Source organism: Dermacentor albipictus, chromosome 1, assembly GCF_038994185.2.
Source record: "Dermacentor albipictus isolate Rhodes 1998 colony chromosome 1, USDA_Dalb.pri_finalv2, whole genome shotgun sequence".
Taxonomy (NCBI): Eukaryota; Metazoa; Arthropoda; class Arachnida; order Ixodida; family Ixodidae; genus Dermacentor; species Dermacentor albipictus.
Window position 1 is genome coordinate 211,319,238 of NC_091821.1, and position 26,023 is coordinate 211,345,260.

The 26,023-nt window shown below is 43.7% G+C and overlaps 1 protein-coding gene and 1 long non-coding RNA gene across 2 annotated transcripts; one reads left to right on the forward strand and one right to left on the reverse strand.

Moving 5' to 3' along the window:
• Window positions 1-8,642: 8,642 nt before the first annotated feature.
• Window positions 8,643-12,904, reverse strand: LOC135906617 (E3 ubiquitin-protein ligase TRIM71-like). Its single transcript, XM_065438070.1, has 2 exons — window positions 12,775-12,904; window positions 8,643-12,665 (listed from the first exon to the last, which is right to left on the reverse strand). The coding sequence occupies exon 2, from the start codon at window positions 12,510-12,512 to the stop codon at window positions 10,245-10,247; it is 2,268 nt and encodes a 755-aa protein (XP_065294142.1). The 5' UTR covers window positions 12,513-12,665; window positions 12,775-12,904; the 3' UTR covers window positions 8,643-10,244.
• Window positions 12,905-13,048: 144 nt separating this feature from the next.
• LOC135906618 (uncharacterized) lies at window positions 13,049-21,353 on the forward strand. The gene is made up of 4 exons (XR_010565795.2): window positions 13,049-13,236; window positions 17,950-18,111; window positions 19,423-19,502; window positions 21,138-21,353. It is a non-coding gene; the product is annotated as an uncharacterized lncRNA (long non-coding RNA).
• Window positions 21,354-26,023: the final 4,670 nt, after the last annotated feature.

Consider the following 26,023-nt stretch of genomic DNA (forward strand, 5'->3'; position numbering starts at 1 on the left):
CGCCTTTGTCCACTCGTCACGTGACGGGATGTGCTTTGTCAGCGTTCCGAGTCTAGTTTTGCAAGTCTCGACGCACAGCATGCAGAAGAAGGACAGAAGCTCCTGGCTAGAATAAATGACACTTTTATTACCCCTTAAACAATAATAATAATAGTAATAATAATAAAAGATTGCCATGTTCACGAACATACACACAGATCGAAACACAAAGGGACAGCGTCAAAATTAAAGTTCACACGACTCGGTAGACATTTTCCAAGTGCGTTTCAAACAAATAACACTTCCTTTTAGCAAAGCATGATTTAGACACTAAATGTTCGTGATGCCAAGAGGCGAGCGCGAAGACAAGAGCGGAGTAGACTCAGTGCGATTTCAAATTCGCATGCGCGCTGTGTCGCTTGTGGCAAATTTGTCAATTCGTGCACGACATTTAGGAGTTCGCTGCGCTGACTTCGTCAGGCGCGTAAATATAACAGTTATGTAGCTTGCGTTTCAACACACACACACACGCGCATGCTGTTTCGATAGGAACATATGACAGAGCTCCGCAGAGTCCTTGCATCTATAGTCGTCTTCGAGTATGTAGTGTATATAAGAGTAGAATAGTATAGTGGCACTCAGCGCGAAGTTTCACACTTCGGATCCTATAGGAACTTGGTTAATAGTCGACGCGTTACAAATCAGCTCGAACTTAGTTCTGAGGTGTGCTTTGTACCCCTGTCAGCGCGGCTGACTCGCTATCATATAGGAAAAGAGACACAACGACACGCAACATTGAACCAGCCACGACAACGATGGTACACGCGGATTACAGAGAGCTACGTGGGGTTAGTGGGGAGTCAGGGCTCGAGCGGGGTCGACGCTGCGCGTCAACTCGTGCACGGCCTGTTGGGAAGGGGGGGCGGGGTGGATCGGCAGGGAAAGGGTATCGGCGGCGGATAGTCCGGGCGTCTTCGACGCACCGTTACAGAGCCCCGTCGGGTTCCGGGAAGTCGGCTCTTTTTGGGTCGGGAATGTGGGCGCACCCGGTAGCTCTAGGAACTGCACCGCGCCGTTTGCGACGCGTAGGAAGGAATATTCAGTCCCGGGTGACGCACGGAAAATTACGCAGCTCTTTTATCACCTTGCAAGGCATAGGAGCCCAAATTCTGGAGAGGTTCAGGAGGGCGTCCCTGTTCCTTGCTTAAAAGTCCAACTGCTTCCCATAACTTGCTTCTTATTCTTTAACCACTGAACTGTTCATCCCCTGAAACTCACAGAGGCGAGCTCACTCGATTTGTTCGTAAGCTTGACGGTTTCAGGGAAAAGCTATCGCAGATTTCAGCCGAACAGAGGTATATAGCGACCAGTTAGAGAGCTTTTGGTTCTATAACTTAACACCTGTCTAAATAAAATAAAAGCAAAGAATAAGCACGTGAACGCGAACCACAGTGTTTTCTGGCTTATCCTGCCGCGCCGATGACCCTATCGGCGACCGGGCAGTACCATATTTTTTTCCTTCACGACTAGGTTTGTTCGATGTACCTAGCCAGGGCGGCAAGTTAGAGTGACTACCTCCAATAATAATACATGATTGGCGTCTTATCGAAACTATATCTGGACTATGAAATGAGGGTTCCGCCACCTAGTGATATTAATGCGCATTGAGTGCACAAGCGCTTTTGCAATCCGCCGTCGACGGTGTGCGGCCGCTGTGGTCAGGAAACGGATCCCCGACATCACGCCCAGTAGCACAACGAGGCACCGCTAGTTTAGCACAAGTCCACATTTGCTGCCTCCATCCAAACACCCAAGCTTGTCTCGCTCTTTCCCCTCTCAGTTCTTCCATCTCCTTTTGCAACCGTCCAGTCGCGCTGCGGCGAGCGAGATTGTGAACCCCACGTGATATTGCTAGGCTCTCTAAGCAGCTCCGTTATATGCGCCAGCTACAAACGAAAGTAAACGAACACGTGGAACACAAAACGAACCAGTGCAGCTCCAATACCCCCTTACGAACTGCCGCGCTGTTATCAAGCAGGTCTAGATAAGCTCAGCTAAACAATAAGCACCTCGTGCGTTGCTAATAATGCGCGCATAGGTATCGGAATGCGCGGACAATGCCGCACGAGAGACGGATATTTACGCTGCACTCTTACTGCATTTCAGCAAGAAACGCGACAGAAAGACTTCTCCATCAACATGCTTTATCCGCATGGTTACTCCGCCCTAGCCAGACTTGTACACGTTGCAGAAGAAAAAAAAAAGAAGAAAGTGGCCATTTACAATTGCATAATTAAATATTCAATTGATTACAGTGAACAATTGCTGCCCCAACAAAGTAACTGAGGAATTACTACTGAAAAGTAACCGATTACTTCTGTTTCTCTCCTTCCAGCTTCTATTAACATTGCATATACACTATAATTAGAACCTGCTAGATCTACCGGTAGGGCCGATATTTCATTGGCCGATATTTATTGACCCTACCGCTCCTGGTATAGGGCCAAAGAAAAGCTAAAAAAAAAATCGTCCATAACCAACTTCCTGGCATCAGCGTGTTACGTGGCCATCGCTTTTAAGCCGTAGCAGCGCCGGTTCCACTCATCTGGTGGAGCGTCAAGATGAGGAAACAAATACGGAGCGCACGGGGGATTCGCGTATCTGAACATGCCGATCTGCAAGGCTGCTGCGCGTAGCACCGACCATGGGCGTTCTGCTGCAGTTCTTGCAAAATTCAAGTGCTCAAAGCTGCGCGGCCCGTTACAGCTAGTATCGTCAATAAAATAACTGGTTACTGAAAAAAAACCTGATTGAATTACAGTGAGCACTACCGAGTAAGAAAGTAATCGATCAATTACAAAACTAAAAGAATGTGATTGATTACAACTAATTAATTAATTACATGGAGCCGTTACACACGAGTCTGGCCCTACCTTGTGTTTACGCAGGGGCAACGGTTCGCTCTTCCAGGTACACCAAGAGGAGCAACGTACGCTGCACTGGGAGGCCTTACGAGCAACGGGTTTTTACGCTTTGGCGTCAGTACATAGTGACGCATAGTCATGCTTCGAGCAGACGGCCGTTGGCCTTGTGTCTTGCTGCCAGGAGCTCCCGAGCATTTCGCACGTAGTACCCGCTATGAGCCGGCCGGCAAAACTAAATATTTAATTAAATGTAGCACTGCTTTGTTTTAAAGGGTCCTGACCTTACACAGCACAGGGAATGCGTTCGCATCTGCGATATTATCGGACGCTTCTGCTTCGCCATGTGCCTTGCCGCTTGCGCAGGCTGTGCGCCGCTTGGCGGCAGACTGCGCCCTGCGCGCACTTTTAGTGTTGGACGGCTACAATGGAAGACGGGAGGTTTAAGTGGAGGATGAGGAAGCCTGCCTAGCCAGCGTCGTGAAGGCTGGAAAGGATGAGACGAGCGCCGCATTTTGACCACTGGTTAGCGTGCCAGAGCTTGGGTTGCAAATTCAAAGCAGGAAAAGGAATTCTAAGAAGCATATCCCTTTCGGTCGCGTCCGGCGGGGAACTCATCTGCTGGCTTAGGCGCAGCCAACCGCCTTTCGGAACAACCAACTCTTATGCATTTAGCGCACGGCATACGACCTGTGCAACAGTATTTGATCGAAATGGCTCCAGGCAGGGATGTAATAAGCGCGTTTCAGTCCAGGAGTCGCATGCATCCGATTTTAAAGCGCTGATACATTCTATATGCGCTAATTTGTTAATGCGTTAATATTTAATATATATCAGTCCTCCACCATGCAACAACTGTTTTTCTTCTCTCCCTCTTTTTCCGAAACGAATGAGGACGCTTACTACGCGCAAACCATAGTAAGCGTCCTTTTTCGTCTTCATTATGCACCAGCGCACAGTCATGCCCGCAGCTTAATTGGCTTACATATCCAACTCTTTCTCTTTTTTGTTGATAGCCACACAGTAAGCAGACCCGGCACCCAGTAAAACAATGTTAATTACGGCGATACAGAGCATTTGGTGTCAGGAACTACCATTTGAACAAAGTGCGGACGACCTCAAAAAGACAGAAAGAAAAGAAGAAAAAGTGAATGCTCATTTTTTTCCGTCTCTGTTTTTTTTTTTTTTTAAGGACTATTGACAATGTTAGGAACATCGCTGCTGAGAGCCATTTCTATCGACCGCAGAAACAAGTGAACGATACAAGTCATGTGCATCACTTCCGAGTTCACATGGAGAACAGTTCGCACAGTCATATTCACATAAGTGCAATGCACGACAGTAAGCATCATTATATCCACCACTGACATAGTATGGGAAACATCACCGACGCTAGATAACACACATATACACATAATTCACCGACATCACTATACTCATCGTTTTCAGGCATATGATGCCTTGAGCACGACAGCGTCGCTTTTTTTTTCTTCTTTTTTTTTCTTTCTTTCCTGCTCCGTCTTGTTGCCCGCTACATATTCTGGTCACAGGAGACATGTGCGCTACGAGTATCAGAGAGACGCTTGGCATAGTGCACGCCGTGATCGACGCCCCTGGACCAGGTATTCGTCATCTCAGGAACAGAACTTATCTCTCGCGCAAACAGGACCATGCTCCGTCCTTCTAAATTTTTTTTTTTTTTTTCCTTTCAGAAGTCGTGGATTCAATACAGTGATTTCTACGGAAGTACGCGACGAAGGAGCTAAAATAATATCCATCGCTCGTCAGTGCGATTTAAACTAACAAGAGAAATCAAAAGCAAGAAAAATTCGCTTCGGCGATCGAGTTTTGAGCCTTTTGCTTCTAAAATATGCCTTGAAAAGAAAAAGAAGGGAATGCTGATACAGCACCTGATTCCACTATTGCGGCCGCAGCGTACAAAGAGAACGATGACTGTGCTCTTTAACTTCATCTGTTCTGTACTAAATAAATGTCGCTTCGCGAACGAGCACAGAAATGTTCGTTGCGGGCCACACAGCGACGTTAGTAACGCAGAAGAACAAGAACAGAAAACTCGAGTATTGGCTCGAAAAAGGAAGAGAAAATTATAGGGCGGGCTGAAATATCAGGAATCGACAACATAGTTTTGGGTTTTGAAAACCCACCAGTCACGCGGACAAATACAAATACGAAAAAAAAGAAACACGAATAGATTAGCATTGGAAAACGCTACGCCTGAACAACTCTGTACGTAGGAACATTATTGCAAGCGCTCGTATAGCACGTAAAGTAACCAGTCCACGCTCCGAGCTTTGCTCTTGTCAAAAAAATAGCTCTCGTCGTGAGACACTTCTCCAATACCAGCAGCCAAGCTGGAAGGGGGACGGGGGAGGGGGGTCCTGCTAAACTAGTCTTCTCGGCACTTTGTGCTTCCGTGTAGATGTAGCTAGGCTAACTCCAACAGCGTTCTCTGTATAGTTCGGTCCCCTGGACGATTCTTTTTATTTTGTCGGAGCGCCCCGAATGACGCTTGCAATGAATATTACTGCGTCGTGCACAACAGTCTTTTGAAAGAACGACTACATGAGCAAAGAACTCGGCTCCCCATGAAAAGCTTGCATTAGGCGCTCTCGCCACTCCCTGTGCATGGTCCAGATGGCTGCTGTCTCAAGTCCATCGTTATTCGAGCGATTTTCGACAGACATGTTCTCGGCATGTGTCCACAGGGAAAGGACGACAGCTGTCTGATTAGGCGCACGACAGGCTCACGCTGAACTTAAATGGCGCATTCAGAGCATTTTCTGAACGAAGCATTATGCTTTTTTGGAGCACTTCTGTGTACACCATATTCTGCAATGGCTGATTGAGAACGGACCTACAGTCGGAGATGGCTCCTAAAGCAGTTGCGACCTTTCCATTGAAATCGGCGGATTCGAACGGAAGTGTGCACAGTGTATAAAGCGATCGTTGACAAGCAATACTATTCAGGGCATTGTAGAAGTACGCCATATTGTCGAATTTGCTGCTTGTCGGCTCTGATAGGCTCAACATGCTGCCACTGCAGAATTCGACAATGTGGCGGGATATGACAATGTGCAGAACAGCACCAGAATCCTTCGCTTAAAAGAGCAGTCAACAAATGCACCCTCTGTAGTTTTGCTGCAGCCATGGATAAGCATTCATGTCGCACTATTGCGCTGCAGTTTATTCTGCTTAAGACAGTGTTGACTCGAAAACCAGCCTCTCAAATTGAAGCAGTGAAGAATCCAGTATAGGCGACCACAGCGATGGAGGGAACAAAATAATTATTTTTTCCTCCCTGACCACTGTGATGTCAACGCCTGCAAATGAGCATTTATTACACATCGTCGCCATCATCAAATGCCTTTGACGATCTTTTACTGCTCGCAAACCCCGACAGCTTCATCACAGCTCACATGAAAAGGTAAGTTGACAGCTGGTCATACAGTCTTTTTAGTTCTTGTTCGAATTTTGTTCACCTAATTTACTAAAGTTCTGCACGCCTTTCAGCATGCCGCCTCAGGACAGGAGCTGGTGCCAGCGCATCCGAAATCATTTAGCAAAAGCCGACAAGCCGAAAGGGTTGGCAGGTATTCTTCGCATAAGTTTGTGCGAGCGAGTGCTATAAACGCAAGATTCGGACAGCTGGGGGACTGCTCTGGATCTGCCATTATGTTTCAGCGTAAGACCATGAATCAAACCTTCATACTAAACATTGCATGCGGCTTTTCGCAGCAGACGCACCGCGCCCTCTTTCTGCCCAAGTGAGCGCCGTGCCGAAAGACGTGAAACGTCGCCGCGCGTTTTCCCGAGTGCACTTTTCGAAGAGAAAATAAACTAGCCTTTCTGCGTTCAGTGTATCACTGTCTAAAGCCCTACGGAGAGCCGGAACAATAATTTTCTGACGAAAAAAAGAAAAGAAAAAAAGACTAGAAATTGTCGTGGCGTACATACGCGAGGCTCACTCGGCTCAAGAACTTTGACAGACAGCAGAATTGTACGCCACGCGTATCGATCTCAAGTAGCGAAAATACCGCGATAGGGTCAAACCCATGCGAGCACATCACATTCAACTTACAATGCTAAACGACACAATCAAAACACAAAGACGCCTCTTAGGAGAGCTTTATAAGAGTGGCAGGGACTTAGTCCCTCTAAGTGTTCACCTTGTCACCTTGTGGTGGCCCTTTGTTGAGCCGCGACGCAAGAGCTACGCGGAAGATGCATGCTTACGCACGCGAGGGTACAAATAACGCCACTAGACATATATTTGCATCTAGTCAACGCCAGGTGCAGCACCACCACAATGCAATATATTTCCCTGTGGGCATGCAACAGGTTTCATTTTGTAGCTCCAGGCAGGTATCGTGACCAACTGACAAAGCGAGGTAAAATTGTTGCTGTATGGCTCCCAAAAAGAGGCATACAGGCTCCATAACACACACAGTACAGGAACATCGCCCATTAAAAAAGTGAATTGCTTCTTGAAGCCTAGGAACTCTTGCTTGGAGACGTCGCTAATGCGACTTAGGAACTGTGATACATCTGCTTAAATTCAAAATAGCACAAGCTTCGGTGCTACCTCTGCGCTTCACATCCCTTTAGTAATGTTTTATTTACTCCATCACGCAAATGCCCGAATGTCCTATTGTGCACCAGGCAGCTTATCTGACATTAGGAACTTTCAGAACCTCTTGAGATGGTGTCAGTGCTGCCCCATGTTTATCAAATTGCATCAGACATTCGGAGGTAGACCCAGACGGTCACTTAGCTTACACAGACAGGTGCAGTGAGGTAGTTGGCTGCCGTTGGACGGCTCAGTGAAGATGTATGAAACTAAGTCTTTAAAACCACAAACAGTTATGCAATGGCTTCAAGTGGAAAAGTTAATGGTAGGAACATCAACCACATGTAGCAAGTAGCCATGAAAGTTATGCGTAGGAACTATGAAATTCAAGTGGCACAAATTCCAGAGAAACTCCATGCACACTAGTGCAAAAATTTGCAGTGCATGGGAGCTATGAAAATGCTGTCCTCATAGCTTCAGAATGCAGCCTGGAATCAAGCTCACTGCAGTGGCTTTACACACTAATGCAGACACCACCATTGAATTCCAGGATGCATATAAGAAAGCTGATGCATCCCACAAATTCGCAGCAATTAAAGGACAGTGCCAACCAAGGTAAAACCTTGGTTGGCAATATCTTAATTACCATGGTCTCTCCTGACTAGATGCAATTCTGTCTTTGCACCCACTAATAGAGCCAGCTAACAGATACAACACTTGCATTCCTTGACATGTTAGCTTTACACTAGCAGCAGTCAATAGCTAAAGAAATACCAGCTCACTTTTTAGTGAGCCAATGCTTCACAGTGCTAATGTTAATTGCTTGTACAAAGTGTGACAACACAGTACACAACAATGCATGCAAGATAACCAAAACAGACTTCATAAGCCCAAAACAAAAAGCAAGTGACATGCTTTGCTCTTACCAGCTGCATGGCAGCTTAGCTTGAACAAAGCTAAAAGACAAATGCCAAGCTTTGGGTTAATGCTAATGCTGAAGTTTAAAATCTGGAGCCTTTGACTAGCTACTGTTGCTTTGAGACATACCCTCCAGTCAACGAATAAAAAATCAGAAGTACAAGAAAGCATGCAGTTATGGTCACTAGACCCACGAAAGCAACTGAAATAATTGGAAACAAAATGGGAAACAGTCATGCCATTTGATAAAAACTCAGGAACTTTATTCTCGTATCACAAACTTTATAAAAATAGCATAGCATAAAACAAGGCAGAATTACAATTCCTGAGAATCTGCCTCTGAAACTTCGCCAAAGCAGCACTGTCTGCCAGCACTGCTGGCAAAAAGAAAAGCATTAAAAACTTTCAAGATCATTCTTCCATAATGTGCTCAGTTTACAGCACTCAAGCAATATGAAAGGTTTGGAATGTTCACTAGTTCCTGGAAAGCTTCGCCAAGTAGTTCAATGCATTAAATGTAGCTTACAGCAAGAAAATTTAGCAGCTTGGGTGCCAGGAATATCTAAAAATCTAATGGCGTCAAAGACCTACATTAAGCACACTACGTTTTCCTATACCAAGCATTTTTTTTTTTTGGCCATCAGTGAGTACATAGTGTGCTGCTTTGCCTCAAAGCCAGGGGAAAAAAAAGATTGCAAAAATGCCCGTCATTTATCACAGAACGCTCCTTTTAAAGCCAAACAAGCATTTAAAAAGGGAGTTATGCAAATTGCAAACAAGTGAACACATACATGCATTTGCACCTAAAAACAAACAAACAAAACCTCTGTAGAGAAAAAATGCAAAAGAGACGTGCTTGAACTGCAACAGGGCTTTGCAGCACAACTCAGATCTTTCACAATGAGCATCAGGCAATGCAAATGCAGACTGACCAAGGTCTCTACAGCATGCAATGCTTTTTCTTTAGTGCTATTAAGTGTACAGTTCGGCACTTGTCAAGAGCAGCCAGTCCTGAGTAACAGCCTCGCGGGCAAAAAAATTAAACATCTGGACTACAATACAAAAACACATTGATCAAACAATTTCAAGCACAATCAAAAGTACCTCCAGTGGCAATGGAGTTGACACACTGAAACAAAAACAAAATGAGTAAAAGCTCTTATTTGCCACCAGTGACAATGATAAACTAATTTCTCACAATTGGCATAGGTTTTCTTCCACACCTGAGGCATATTTGTAGTTTCTGCAGCATGATACTTTTTTTGTACATTTAGAAGGAACCTTATGGTATGGCACATAGGAACTTCACTCTTGTGAAAACACAGACTATCAGGCCAGTGCAACACAGAGTATAAAATCGACAATACTGTATAAAATAGGAACTTGTTGGGTTGCTTTAGAACCTCGAATGTTTAGTCATTCAGACACGCTTTGCAAACCTGTGACCACACAAATGAGAACACTCGAGATGTTAAAAAGTGCCGTACTTCTGCTGGGCAGGTACTCCGAGGCAATAAAATCGCATATAAAACTGATGTGGCAAGAGCAGCTGCATTGCCTTACATTATTGCACAATTCATAGTGGCTTATGCACATGGGCCAGGGACCCAGAATGCTCTTCACACCTGACTAGCGTGCTTGATTCTCCATCAGGCCCACATTTTTGAACAGGTTTAGAATAGCAACTACAAGGCCTCTCCAAAACAAGCAAAGCATCAGGCACATATAAGAACAAAATTCTTTCCATTACAAGAAAAACAAAGTGCAACAAAAGGTGGGAACACAAAAGGTGTTGAAATCACTAGCAGCCACATAGACCTGATCACATCCTTACATCTTCAGAAGAGCTGCACCCTGTTGTTGCCAAAGTCGACAACAACGATTCGGCCTTCAGGAGAGATGCAGAGCCCCGAAGGAAGGTCCAGTTGGCCAGGCTCCTGACCTTGGGAGCCAAAGCAGGCGAGCAGCTTGCCATCAGGCCGGAACACCTGCAGCCGGTGGTTGCGAGAGTCGGCTACCACAATGTGACCTTCCAGATCAACAGCCACGCCCTGGGGTCGCTGGAACAGGCCTGGCTCCTTCCCTTCACCACCCAGATAGCTTGCAGACTGAAAATCGGGCCGGATCACAAGCACTCTGTGGTTGTTGAAGTCGGTGACTACCACATGACCGTCGCCAATGAAGGCCACACCACGTGGCGAGTCAAACTGCTTCCACAAGGGCCCCTCAAAGCCATACTTGTTCAAAAAGGTTCCATCTGCCTGGAACAGCTGCACTCGATGGTTGCGAGTATCTGACACCAAGATGTGTCCTTCAGAGTTGACTGCAACATCCCATGGGTAGTTGAATTGACCACTCTTGCTGCCCCATTCGCCAAATGTTAGAAGAAAAGTGCCCCGAGAGTCAAAAACTTGCACCCGATGGTTGTCCTTATCAGCAACAACAATTCGCCCTCCGTGGCTTTCATCCCAGGCTACTCCAGCAGGCCGATCAAATTGACCTGGCAGTTCTCCACGAGTGCCAAACTTAAGGCGGAAGGTTCCATCTGCATTGAACACTTGGATGCGATTGTTGCTCCTGTCTGCAACAATGATGTGACCTTGGGAGTCCGTGCATACACCCCAGGGACGACAGAGCTGGCCGTCACCACTGCCCTCAGTGCCAATCACGAGGCTAGGCTCGCCGATGGCCGCGTAGTTGCGACTGGCACGCACAGAAACTGCAAATGGGCTCCTCTGAATATCTGCTCCACGCAACAGGACACGGACGATGTGCGTACCCTCCTGCTGTGGCTGAAAGGTCACCTGGTAGGTGCCGTCGTGGCGATCGACAACGTCGGCGCGGCATAGGGTTCCGTCCGGGGCGCGCACCGTCACCTGGACCGGGTCCCCACCCAGAAGTCGAGACTCGCCCAAGTGGTCGCGCGCGTGGACCGTGAATGTAGCGCTACGGCCGCGAACGGCACGCACTAGCGACTCGCCAGACGCGCTCGAGTTGGGTCCGTATCCGGCGCTGCTGAGAAAGCCTAAAGTGCCAATAGCTGCCAGCAACGCGCCGTCGGGTGCAGTAAACTCAATATGGTCGTCCTCGGCAGGCTCGGTTGGTGCGTCTCGAGCCTCTTGCAGCTGTGCTTGGGCTTCACGACGCGCTCGCAGCAAATCCAGATCGTCACCTGCCTGCTGCAGGTCGCTGGCGGCTCGTTCCAGACGCTCAAGCTTCGCGCTCAGCTGGTCACGTTGCCGTTTAAGCGCCTGCTCTTTCACTTGCTGTGCCTGGTCAAGCCGCTGCAACAGGTCTCGCTCGCGCTGGTTCAGAGCGACGCGGTGGCGTCCAGCAGTACTGCGTACTTCAGCGGCTACATTTTGGGTACGCACACGCAAGCGTTCCGACATGCGGCGGGAGCGTTCCATGCTCTCTTGGAGGACAGTAACGACGGAGCGCATATCGGCCAGGGTAGACGGTACAGCTGTGCGCGCGCTGTTCAGCGCATCCTGCAGGTACACCAGGCTATGAGATCCGTGTTCCTTGACAGTGCAGTCACTGCAGAGAGCTTCGCAGCATGTCTCGCAGTAAAGCCGCAACACCTGACAGTCGTGGCGGTCGGACCAGGATTGATTAAGGCCTGTTTGGCTGTCTGCAGGTGGCATGGCCGACGCCGCGGTGCAGTCGGAGGAGACGCTCACGATTTCGTGGTCTTTGGTGAGACGTACCCGCTGGTGGGCCCAAACACAGTTGTCGCAGAGTAGCTCGTTGTTGCAGTCTCGGCAGCGTCCCGAAGCCCGTTTGCCTTCATTGCAGTTGCTGCAGGCGCTGTAATCGTAGTCCTCGTGGACAACATTCAGAATGTTACTGATGAGAATCGACTGAGATAGAGCGTAAAGATTTTCTTGGCAAACAGGGCACTTGTAGCCGACCACGTCGCAACCTTTGTCGGGAACTTCGTCGAGGCACTTCAGGCATACTGCGTGGAAGCATGGCAGGACGGTGAAGTCGCGCCGACTGCTGCTACTATGGCAGCGAACGCACTGAGCCGTTGGCATTTCCGCCCGAGAAAAAGAAGACGCGACTGGGCTAAAGCGTGGCTCACGCTGCTGTACCTCTTGCATGTTGACCGTCAGCAGGCCTCGGGGCTAAGCGCTCGGATGTAAAGTTCGTCTTAAACCCAACAATTTCTCACGGCAGGCGTTTCAGGCTCAATTTGTCGGCGGCAGAAACGTCGTTCACAGGACATCGACGCTGAACAGTGGTGCGGCCAGCTCCTGGGATAAAGGGGGTGGATTCCTTGTGTTAGAGTTACGTTACATGACCAGCTATAGCACTGCGTCGACTGCCACTGAAAGCAGCAGCAGCAGATATGGTTAGACGCACCTTGCGTGCACACCGACGCTGCAACACTTTTCCAGCCTTTCCCTCTTGCCCTCTTGCTCAGGCTTGGGTCTCTTTTTCCACTCGCACACAAAAGCGCAGAAGATAACCGCAGACGCGCTTGGCACGTCGCCTAGCGACATAAACGATAATCAGTGCCGGTTTTTACCAGTGTTGTTAGCATTCTTAAATTTAAGGAATATTAATAATACAAACAAATATATTAAAAATGCGGCAAAAAAGTAAGAATGCAAAATATATTCTTAAATTACCTTAAATAGCTGTCCAAAAGTAAGAGCACGTGCCGAAACTGGCCGAACATGCGTCACCGACTCGACGGCTTTGAAGTGTGCAATGGCGCTCGTATCCTTGCTCTGCATTCCTTCGTGCCATGGGCGCGCCAGTTATTCTGTGCGCAGATAACCAACATTGTGGCTCCAGCGCTGTTTAGTCAGGGAGTTGGCTGTACGTGCACTGTGTCGTGAACGCGCAAGTGTATATTTGCGATTCTCAAAGTCACCTAGCTCGCGTAAACGTATCAGCGTTTGAGGCAAAGGCAATGCGCAACATGTAGTAACAGTCGCTACATCTTGCGCCGCAATCCTTGCCGTACGTTAACATTCAAAACAGTGTTTGTATAGCTTTAAGAACGTGGGCAGCGGAACCTGATAGTTATTATGCTGACAACAGCCTCTGCGCGCTAAAACTACTGGCTAAAATCGGATATGGACCACCGATAGGCCGTGGTTAAATGGGTTTCGAAAGATTATCTTTGATGCAGAACAAAAAGACCGTGGCGCATTATTCAGAGAACATGTTCTCCATCTCTCTTTTAGAAATCAATGCTTACTTCTCGTAGAAATACATCAAGCGAAAAATGTTAGCATGGTCACTTAGCAACCAAGCAGCCGTAAAAATGTTAAAACTGAAAAGTATACGGGTTCGATTGAGGAATGAGACTCAATCACAGATCAATAAAAATTTTGGAAACACCTACAAAACATTTCGTAGATCTACGCAGACATTTATTAATAGTGTAAAGCGATCCCTTAAAGGCTCGCAAAAATTTATGAATGCCATCTTTAGCTGATGCTGCAGTCTTCAGAGAGATCAAGTCAGCTTAAAGTTTAGTGACTGTTGGAATACGTTGAGAAAGCTCGCCGCTGGCTGCTGTGGCAGTTGCACCCTCTACCAAGGTTCACTGCGCCTTTGTTAATGACAGGCTTTATGACATTGCTGAAAACATTTATGAGACTCGCTAGTACCTACACTGGATCTACTTACCGTATGCTTAGTTTCACATTAGCATGTCTAACCACTTGCCCATGGGGATTCCTTCTAGTTGTTTATGAATGCCCTACGGTGACACCCCGAGGGGGACATCACTGGAGGACATTACACAAGTGCGTCAGTCCATGCCTACAAAGTTCCTTGCTGCTATAGCATCTGCATCTGCTACCATGGTTCTCCACACCTTTGTTAATTATAGGCTCCAGGATTTCACCAGACACACTTTAAGGGGCTCATTAGCATCTGCATGTGCTCTGCTCGTTACCTGCAAAGCTTTCTCCTGCTACGTCTAGTTTGCTGCCTTCATGGGTTCTTTGAACATTATGTGTGCATGCTGGTGACCGTGCGGGGGATAGATGTGTAAAAGCATGAGTGAGGTCTTAACAGCTGATGCTATAAAACAAATAACCAAACTGATAACAAGCATGTAGTTTTCGACTAAACCTTATTCTGGGTTGAGGAAATAGATATGAAAAGCAGGTGCTTCTTTATACAGGTGTACAATACAAAAGCCTGAACTACTGAGTTAGGCTCTTGCTGTTTCTTCCTGTTTAATTCAAAGCAGTTGCATTTCCAGCAAGCATAGAGCATCAAGGGCCAACTGCTGCTGCCACATAGCAAAATTTACGAGACAACATTAATTATGCATATTGGCAGCTCTTGGCAAGGTGCCATTTCTTATCATTGCATAATGCTGCCCTCCAGAAAATACCTCACACAGACATGAGTAACAGAAACTGATGCAGAAGTTTTAAGATTATTGATTATTCATAATGATTCATAATTATTGAGTGCAGTATCGTGGAAGTGTTTCTGTTTTTGCAGTGAATACAACACAGCTTGCACTGCCACTGGCTATCAATCATAGTTATCTCGTAGGTCAGTGCCCTCTTGCAGGCCAGCTTTATTAGCTTGTTCCTTAACCATTTTGTAATTCACATATTTCCATGCAAAAGTGAGCTGCAGCTGAACATTTTTTTTTTTCACATGTCTCAAGAAGGAACAAGCTAACTGAGGGGAACCTCCAAGCTTCAGGTGGAAGCATTACCAGGCATGTGGTGGAAATACAAACATCCTGATCACACACAGTTAGGCTCAATAATCAACATGACCATTGTGAAAGCAATATCACCTGTTGCATGCCTGTAGTACAAAAGTGAGAACTAGCCCCTTCATGGAAGTGGAGAAATCACAATGAAAAGGCACACTCTTAGAATCATTTAGCTGTAACATATATGGTTCTGTCAACAAAGTGAGCTTGAATATCGCTTTGATTTGTCATATTTAATTACTGTTGTAATGAGCAAAAGCCTTCATCATTTTGTGCTAAATAGTATGAGTTAAGTGAGAAAAAAGCTGTGCCGTGGCATTGGTACTCATTCTATCACCAAACCTGCATATTAATCCATTTTCCTTAATTGTCCCTCAGATTGGCTGTATGTACGTGAAAGGGAGTAAAATAAATAACGCAATGGGAAGAACTGCTCATATGTAGTGCACAGAATGAATGCATTCAACATTATAGTGCCGCATAAAGAGTCTAATGTAACAACAAATACACACAGCATAAACTGATATACTAGTAGTATATTATCCAACAATTTCATATTTAGGTTAGGCCATGGTTCATGCTTTACTGAAGCCCTCACTGTCATTTCTCCAAAGAAGAATAATTGGCAGCTGGTCCTATAGCTTAATGGATAACTGCAGAAGTGAGAATTTGATATAGTAGTTCTGCAGAAGCTCGCAAGGTGGAGAGAAGTAGTTAATTAAGGGAAAATGAGACATTCAGCCAATCATAGTAATTGTTACAAAGGAAACCCATATGGGTTCCTGTTGTTGACAAATTCGACCTCACTCTGCCATCTGCTAGCCGCCTGGTTAGCTCAGATGGTAGAGCGGCTGCCCCGGGAAGGCGGTGGTCCCAGGTTTGAGTCCCGGACTAGGACGAATTTTTTTCAACTGCGAGGTCTTTTCTTTTGAGGAACCTGTATGGGTTTCTTTTGTAGCAATTGCTACAATAGGGTGGATGTCTCATTTTCCCTTAATTGAGAATGTGATACATTATATGGAGATAGGTTTCTATTTTAAGGTATCCGAACTATTTCTATTGAGGGGGTTTTGAACCAGGAGTGGGTTAGAATACTAAGAGTAAACAAATAAAAACAGCAAGTATAGAAAATGTAAAGTTCATTGAGTATTTAAATCAATACTTGGTAAATATAAATAATTGGTGGTGGTGCAGTTTGAAGCGACTTCACTTTGTTGCAGAGTTAATGAGCACCTCTCACAAGGAGCAGGAAGTGGCGGAAAGCATTATTGCTCTGAACGAAACACTACTTTAATAACTGAATTTACAACAGAATGAAAACTTGGCAACGAACGAAACTATGTCTACACATGCAGCGCACTGTCTGTAGTTCTGTAATCGAGAAGGTGGCCAACAGATGGAGTAGCACACTGTGGTATAGAAGTTACATAAACAGGCTCTGTTTATGTAACTTCTGTACCACAGTCTGCAAAACTGGTAACAGTCCACAAATTAACCTTGTCCCCTGTTGAGCACGCATGCCACATGCATGTATTTGTCGCGTCATCCACAGGCAGTCTCCCCCTAAATTGGTTTCTGCTGCCAGCTTTTTAACTGTCTGCTGCACATTCTGCAAGACAGGGTGAATGTCATGTGACCAATCTAAGGCCATAGACACTGTACCATATGCAGCAGCGGCTGCCCATGTTTATATTGACCGCGCAAGCCGTGGATTTCGAAAGAACTCGTTAGGCAAATCAACCAAAAAAGTAAGCTTTATCAGTCTTTTATCAAGTTGAAGGACTTGTCAAAGTGGAAAGAGTATAAACAGTTTAGGAATAAATTGAACAAAGAAAAAGAAAAGGCCAAAAATGACTACTACTGCCGTATATTTAACAATGATTGTTTGTGCAGAAGTGACAAAGTATAGAAGAAAATAAACTAAATACTAAATCGGAAGTCAGTCGATACACAAACAGATATGTTGAACATTGATGGCACTTTTGTAAGTGGTACAGAACTTGCGAACCATTTTAACAATTTTTTTGTTCAAGTAGGATGCGTAGATCACGACAATCAAGGTACAATGCATGCAGCTTCATTAAGAGAATCTTTATTCCTAAAGCCTACTAGCATTCCTGAGGTGATTACATTTTCATCCTTGAAGAATAGCCACAGTCGAGACGTAGATGATTTAGAAATTAGGCCAATTAAGTATGTCAGACTTACTTGCACCTGCAGTAATGCACATTTTTAATATTTCCCTGTCAACCAGAGTGTTGCCGCGTAATATGCAGGTAGCGAGAGTAGTAGTTATTCACAAAGGAGCTGACAAAAATAATATTGGCAATTATTGGCCAGTTTCTATACTTCCTGTGCTATCAAAGGGACTCGAAAACATTTTGAACTTTCGTATTGATAATTTTTCACAAAAACATAGCTTGCTAACCGACTGTCAACACGGGTTTACGAAAAAGCGGTCTATGGAAACTGCCTTAAGTATACAGAAGGAGCTTATTCTAGAGAACATCGAAAAAAAAATTCTGCCTTTAGGGTTATACTTAGCAAACTTCAGCAAAGCATTTGATAGGGTCAACCATAAATTGCTGCTGATAAAGCTGGAAAAATATGGCTTCCAAAGAATAACACTTGAACTTATCCAATCTTATTTAGAAAGCCGACATCAGTTTCTTGAAATTAATGAGGACAGATCGCAGATAAAACCTTTGACAGCAAGTGTGCCCCAAGGCAGCATCCTTGGCCCGATACTTTTCCTGTATTACATTAATGATATTGTACAAGTAAGTGATATGTGTAACTATGTCGCATATGCAGATGACTGCTTGTTTTCTTTACAGGTAAGGATTTAAAAGAAATAACACCTACAGCAAGCTCCCCTTGTTATGGACTTCGAGCATGGTCTAAGGCAAACAGCCTCATTCTCAATGAAACCAAAACAAAATGTGTTATTTTTCATGCTCCGAGAAGTTCTACTGCATTGCCAGATAATATTGTTTTGGGTCAGTATAAAATTAACATTACGTCATCCATAAAAACCCTAGGTGTAATATTCACAGTGCAGATGTCCTGAAATGAACACGTTAATCATGTTTGCTCAAAGGTGTGTTAAATCGAAATCAAAGTGCACTACCTTTTAAAGTTAGGCGTCTCATTTATCATGCTCTTTTCCATTCACACCTCAGTTACTGTTCACTTATATGGGGTAACACTACAGCGCAAAATATTCAAATGCTGGAAATACTTCAAAAGAAAGCAATTTGGGTGATAGCGAACATTTCTTTTTCGAACATACGCAATTAAGAGCTTTTCCAACAAAACAGAATAATCAGAGCTCATGACATATATAAATTCAATGCATTACTAAGCTATAGAAATGCTATGCTGGGAAACTCGATTCATTCCTAACCCTGGCAACTTTACAAGAAAATAGAAGTACATATTCATATCGTCGCGAAGCACCATGGCAGATCCCTTTCTCACGCACTATTTATGGCTGTCAACGCCTTAAACATGCGCTACCTTCCATGCTTAACTATTTAAACCAACAAAATGTTGATGTGTTATCTCTAAACAAAACTAAAATATTGGATTTGTTCTTATAGATGCATATTGTTAACTGCTCTAACAGTTCTGCAGAGCTTATGATGTGCTCTCGTGTTTGTATGTTCACACTTGTAACTATGATTCCTAGAATCCAGGTTTTCTGCTGCAATGATTGTGCCCGGACTGCGTGGCAGGGTTTGCGTTGTGAACTCGATGCTGCAGAGGGCGTCTTCGCGTTTCTAAAATTCGAGGATGTGATGATGCCCTGGGCTACGTTGCCGAGGTGTCTTCGTGAAAGCAGCAGCCTATATGCAGATTTTCTTTCTCTTATCTTTTTTTTTTAAATATAGATGCACATATATATTTGTAAGTGTGTAAAGTATTTTCTAAAAAAAGAACGTTTCCTGTTGGTAACCTGTTCTTATTGTACACTTTTGTGAAATTTGTTATATTTATGTGTTTATGTGTGTGTATATACATATGTATATATATTGCTTTTTTTTATTCTTATGATATATGCGATTTAGTCTGTGTCAATTAATAATATGCAAGAAAGCAGATTGTAATCGTATGCTGGGAGTTATTTTACACAACTGTATTATAACTTGTTTCTGCGTAATAACATGAAAGTATCTACATGTACTTGTGCTTAAAATACTCTTATATCCACACTTTATGCGTGATTGTATTGATGCACCAGCCACTACCATGCCTGTCTGGGAGACCGGAGCTTTGTCAAGCCAAAAAAATTTCGGCTTTTTTTCTAGCTTTCCCTTTTTCACCTTGTGTCCTGTGGTGAAAATAAAAATCATGATGATGATGATGATCTTGGTGATCCTGACAAGTTGTAAGCATGAATTGCTCTTTTCTACCACTTATGTGTTCAGATTTTGTCCAACACTGAGCATCATTCATATGTAAGCATTGCTGTTAGGCAAGCTGGTTGGTTGCTGGATTCTGATTCTTTTTACCAGTGCAAAATTAAATGGGACACAGAGACGGGACACAGAGCAACAGTACCACACCAGCATTTGTGGTGTCTGCGTTTTGTCTCTGTGTCCCATCTAATTTTGCATTGGTAACATGAATTGACGATAATTTACTTATGTTTGTTGCACAAAAACATTCATTGGTGTAATTGAAAATAGGTTCGTTATTACAGTAAGAGTGCACACAGCATTTGATGTATTTAATATTGATAAGTGTATATAAGAAAAAGCAGCCTTATTTGGATAATTTGTAAGTAAAAGGAATTGCACAGTTTATGCAGTGGAAGTATAAACAAAGAAACAAACTAACAAAAAAGTTCCAGTCACCCCACTTAAGCTGACCTATAGGTATGTCCCTGCAATAGGCTCTGTTTAGGATCAACTTGAAGGGAGCATGAATATCTTTTTGTCATGTCAATAGTTCGCCTTAACAGAAGTAGCCATAGAAATAAAATATTTTTTGAGGTGCACTAAAATATCCACTACACATGGACAATGAAGGACAAAGCGTTAAAACACAAAGGCCAATGAAAAAGAAACCATTTACTCATTTTCAAGTGATCGAAAGCATTATACTTTGTGCACTCGTTCTGTTCAAGCCATTCTGTAATTTTTTTGTACTTCCACTAGTTGTGCAATCAGTGCATGTGCTGTCACAAAAGCAGGCATTTTACCTAACTTGCTTAAAAATGCTTCAGCGTCCTCCTGTGGCTGAATAAAAATATAAAATATTTAGGGAATCATCAATTGCGTCATATGTGAACAATGGTGGTTCCTGTGCTTCCTAGACAGTGTTGTTACCATCATTATCAGCCTACACAAAAGCACTTCTAGGACTTTTTTAATTAATGGAGTACTGAAAGAAAATTCTTGTCTCGTATTTATTTCTTTATTAGATAGCTGTTAACCCAGTAATTACACTATAGCATAATTATGGAGGCTCATCTCCTCGAGAGCACAACAAATAATCAATTACGTTACCTTTTAATGCGACCAGCTCAGCATGCATGCCAAGGGCAGCACAGCTTCAGACACGAGAAGAGAGACTGTTCACATCACTGAAACTCTATGTAGTGGCCTCGTGGTGCCAGAAAGCACTGATGCATAATCGTACATTTAACATGCTGCCAAAAGCTGAGTTCATTCAGCACTCAACGGGACAAGACGGGAGAGACGGTTTCCTGCATTTCTAGGAGAATTGCACAATTGGAAGAGCTAATTTGGCAGCTTTCAGCAGCACCTCCACTTTTGGTGAAGTGAAAGGTCTCCTTTTTCACTTCCAAAGGCACCTTTAGAGTGCTTCACATGAAAGATGCTATAATTAATAATTTGTGGCACTCTTGAGAAACTCGGGCTTTGAAATGTAATTATGGAGCTGACAGCTACCTAAAATAGCAGAAAACTAAGATCCAATAAATATTTTAGAATCTATGTGAAGTGAAGCAGTTAATTAAATGCTAAAAAAACTTTACCTTCTGCAATGCATCTTGCAGCGTAGTATTGTGTGCCCGCCCTGCAAATCAGCAAGACATGAAAACCTCTACCACGCAACCCAGTTTACTATTGCACTATCCCCCAGACCAGCCCATCCTGTTCGACAGGAAGCCAACTGAATAAACACTCCAAACCCCGGGAAAGAAGGCATAAAAAAACTTTTGCATTAATAAAGGAATTGTGCTCTTGGAGGCATATATTTGTTACGCTGAGAATATTTGGGTACCGTTTCTTAATTTTGTTTCACTGTGTAATTCCGTAGAGATCTGGCCACCGGCACATCTGTAGGTGTAGCACGGATGGGGCTACATATAAGCTGATTTATCATATGAGTGCTGTCCAGTGTGTTATCTATTCGGCAAGGTGGCAGCAGCTTTTACCATTAAGCAGAAGGCTTCACATTAAAATAGTGCGACACGAAATTTCCGCCCACTGCTGCCTCAATTCCTAAGCCACCTTACTTGGCGCTTGTGAACATTTCCTCCAGCAGAACACACATGCTCTTATCCCATCGAGTGTCTGCTCCCTCCCCATTCACCTTAGTGGGGTGGAGGAAGTCGTGCTTAGGAGGCTGTGGGCTACACACCAGGTGTCATCTGTTCTTGAGACTGGCTGTTCTTTCCACTGTATGTGACATGTCCAAGCTGTCCCTTTCTGCAGTGATGGAAGCAGACCTTTGCCACTTAATGTGGACTTGTCCAGCCTCGGAACTGGAACGCTTCTGTCTCCTTCTGCAAGCTTTGAATATTAGAATTAATACATTAAAGCACATCATTTGTATAAATTAAGAAGACAAATAGTCTAACATAATGCTCAGCAATATATGGCATACTTTAGGTTGATAAGGTGAGCATTACTGCCATTGGCAACATACTGCATTTTAGTTCTCAGGCCAATTTTTTATCCAAAGATGGTATGTTAGAGTCTGCCTCCACTGAGTGTAGATTAATGAGGAGCATATTATGTGTGTTAGAAAAATGAAATGGCGCTAGTTTCTAGTGCCATAGATTTTGACAAATGCTTACAATGAATACAAAAAGCTGAATTTTGCAATAGAGTGAATGTCAAAAACTGTGCTGGTTTACATGAAGCACACTATTTTAAACAGATGATTCATAAAATTGGAAGAGTCATAATTACTTCACATGGTATACTTGAAAGGGAAATTGGTAGGGGTGGGCAAATATTTGAAATTTCGAACACAAATCGAATACATACTACACATTTACTATTCGTATTTATATTCAAATATGAACGTCGGTATTTTAAAATATTCAAAACAAACCGAATATTTTGCAACAACGAAATGTTAAAATATGGTTACTGTTCTCCATCCGCTAACTAAAGCTTTGCAAATTATCAGAATTATGGCTTCGAAACTCTTGTATATAATTACAAGAGTTTTCGAAGCCATGCAGAAACCAACTTGAATAGTTTAAGCAAGCTTTGTTTTCGGTTCTGTGGCGGAAGCCTACTTGACGATTTGTGATTTTTGCTTGTAGTTCCACCTGTAGTTTTTTTGGCTGTCTAGCATTGTAGCAGTTTTATCTTTTACACTATAATCTGTGATGCTTTCCTAAAATGAGGCACATTTACCTGCATCTATGGCACACAAGTCCTTCAGCATGCAGCTTTTTATGTTTTTCCACAACTTCTGACCTTTTCTGGCAACCATTTATTAGCATTTTTGGAAAGCTAGTCACACAGCAATCATTTAGTCTTGGAAAGCTTGTTTGCAATCTGGCTCTAATATTGTGGAAAGGCTATTTGTGCAGCTTTTATATGATAATTAGTGATCTTTATGCTTCAAGCTGATCTTTTGTCCCTTATAGTTAGCTGTCTTTCTCTATACTAGCCAAAACAGGAATGGTACCTAATTATAGCAAAATAAGTGTTCTTACTGCATATATATGCATCTGCATTTGCCTGTTTGATATTCAATACTTACTATTCATATTCGATTTGGATTTTAAAAAGTTTATATTTAACCACATCAAGAAATTTGCCAATATTTGCCAAATGTTTCCTTTGCTCTATCTTTTCATACAGGAAGTACTTGTGCCATTTTCCAATTGTTGTTATGTATGCAAGTAGTTATAGATTGCCAAAAGAATCTTGTCAGTAAAATAAAATGTAAGAAGTCCTACGCGGGACAAACAGGGAGGTGTGTCAATGACCGGGCCCGGGAGCTTGAATTGTCTATAATTAACAAAGGTAATGCGCATTTAGCTATGCATTGCGTGGTTTGCTTGGCAGGCTGATGCCAGCCACTACTACGTGATACATTAAGATAATTGGCAGCAGTGGTGATACGTTAGCAAGAGAACTTTGCAGGCATATCACATAAAAGAGAGAGGCACGAGTTTCATTAGTGATACATCTGTTTTTCTGTTTGACAACAAGATGTAGCTGTTAAAAACGTCACTGTAATTGCTCTAGACAACACTGACGTACGCACGCGCATTTGTGGATTTTACCTTCTCTGCTGTAAGAATAAAGTCAGTTGAAGTTCAGCGCTCAACCTATCGTTTCTTACCTGCCCTCCTAAGTCTTTATTTTCCTGTTAGCGCAACAATGTATTCATTAGATCTCAGCCAACTCGCCCAGCAAACAAGTTCTACTCATCAAAATATATCTTGATTATAATTTTTAAATATTTACTCAATTGATTGTTTACTATTGAAAAATTTAGCTTACTTTAGGTTAGCTCTTAACAAACATGACTACCATTACCTGCAGTTTTCCTATGGCTGTAAATTCTAGCTAGCTGCACTTGCCAAAGTTAAATCGAAACACAAAGATTTCGATGTCCTACAATTGCCGCCTTTGGAACTTACCAGTTCGGCAAGTTTAAAAGAGTGTGTCTTTATAGGCAGGTATTGATGTTCATACATACAAGCCTGTTATTGAAGCATTGGAGATAACTTAAAATTCAGATAATGATCATATTGCTGTCCTGTCTTGGTTGCCTCTAGAATAATCTTAAGTGTTTTTATACTGGGAAGAAGATCTAGTCATAGCAACACTTATAGCTACTGAAGCCATGCACCTGTGGTAAACGCACCAGAATGCCACAAAGACAGACACATGATCACTCAAAAGATTACAATAACTTCTGGGCTTAACGTGTCGGGCTTAGAGATTATTCTGAATTCACATTTCTCCAGTTGACCCTGATTAAGGTCACTGAGGTACGTAACGCTTATTTTTACTTCCTGCAAGAAATAAACATTTGTAAAGAGGTCAACTTGTGAACAATCTTGGTGTGCCTAACAAACTTTTCTTCCTTCGCCACAGCTAGCTTGGGTAACTTTTCAGATTGCTCCAATAACACATATTCAACAGCGTTCGATCAGTGGGCCACATCTGCAAAGTGAATCGCCTTATTAAAGAATTTCCCCATAAACCACTTTTCTTTTGATGAGTGCACTTTCAACAAGTAAACCAGCTCCACAGCTAGTTAAACCATGCTACAGCTGCCGCGAAGGATGCATAGTATTAGCAAACTGAATGACTATTGGGGTCGAAGGAACGAACAATAGAATATGATTTTATTCATTTGAATGCACTCACATTCGGATACATACTTAGACAATTCTCATGAAATAGCTTTAATTATTCATCAGGAAAAAAAATCATACTTCTTTTGGTTATGATAGGATACAAAAGTTTTCCTGAAACGTGTATTTTATGTGCAATGTCCTATGCAATGTACTACGAAAATTGTGTGTTAGACTTAGAAAGTGGTATGTAGTGTATTCGAAAAAGTTTAAGATACTTGTGTGTGTCCACTTTACAAAGGTGGCAGAAAGATTAGATGTAATATATTGTTATTCTACTTCTATTCTAGCTGTATTTAGAAAGTATTTTAAGGTGTCACTAATACTCCAGTAGAAAGTTTTGCTCATAAGTATTGCTCCTTGACAGTATGAATTTTCTAAATTAATACAAATGAACTGATGAAGAGCTTAAAAGGATTTGCTGATGGCCTAGTTAATTGGTGCATTTTTGACATATTAAACAGGCCGTGAACCACGTTCCCCTTGGGCTTGGTGAAATAACGTAGTCCGTGGATAGCATACGCTGTTGTGAACATCTCAGCCAAATTCTGCTGTCGTACGCGGTCCGTGGAGCTCGCAAGCTGAGCGCGAAGTCACCTTTTTCTCAAACGCTCTCGTTTCAAAAACCCCATGCTCCTCGCTCTTTTCTGTGTGCTTTATTTCGTCATAAAGCACACTCCAATACGCGGCTGCTATTGGTCGCTGCGCTCGGCTACATCGCGACCGCCGCGAGGTGCCGCCACGAGTCCAGTGGCTAAGCTAAGCGCACTGCCACCACCGACCAAGCGCACTGTACTGCCGAGCGCGGCATAGGCACCAAATCGGAAATTTGAACTGCGCACCACGGTGACGTCTACGCCGTAGCCTTCGCAGTGCAAGGCATTGGAGGAGGAAGGGGAGCACAGCTGAGGCCGTGTCTGATTGCCGATAACTCTGCTTCTGCTGAACGCATTGAAGTACTTTTTGCGGCAAAGTGGTTCTGAAATAGCATATCTTCACTTCAAATGTCTTTCTCCACTTTGATAAAAAGTGGCTCAGGCCCCCTTAAGGAAGTGCACACATGCACGCACATGTACTACATGCAAACACACAAAAAATGGTTCATTCCATAACGTTGACATAAAATATATATCAATGGCACGGCCGCTGGGTTAATGAAGAAGATATATATCAATGGCACGGCCGCTGAAGAAGATGCCGCCTGCCGCGTGCATCGAAAATGCTGTCATCCACCGTGGCGCCACCAGTTGGGGACCGTCAATGTCTGGGATCGGCATAGAAAATATGTGAGGAACGCGCTTTGAACGCCGTCGCCCGTGGAAACC

What these genes read in the sequence shown, in the direction of transcription:
- LOC135906617 (XM_065438070.1), bottom strand. Translation starts at nt 12,512, where the DNA reads ATGCAAGAGGTACAGCAGCGTGAGCCACGCTTTAGCCCAGTCGCGTCT.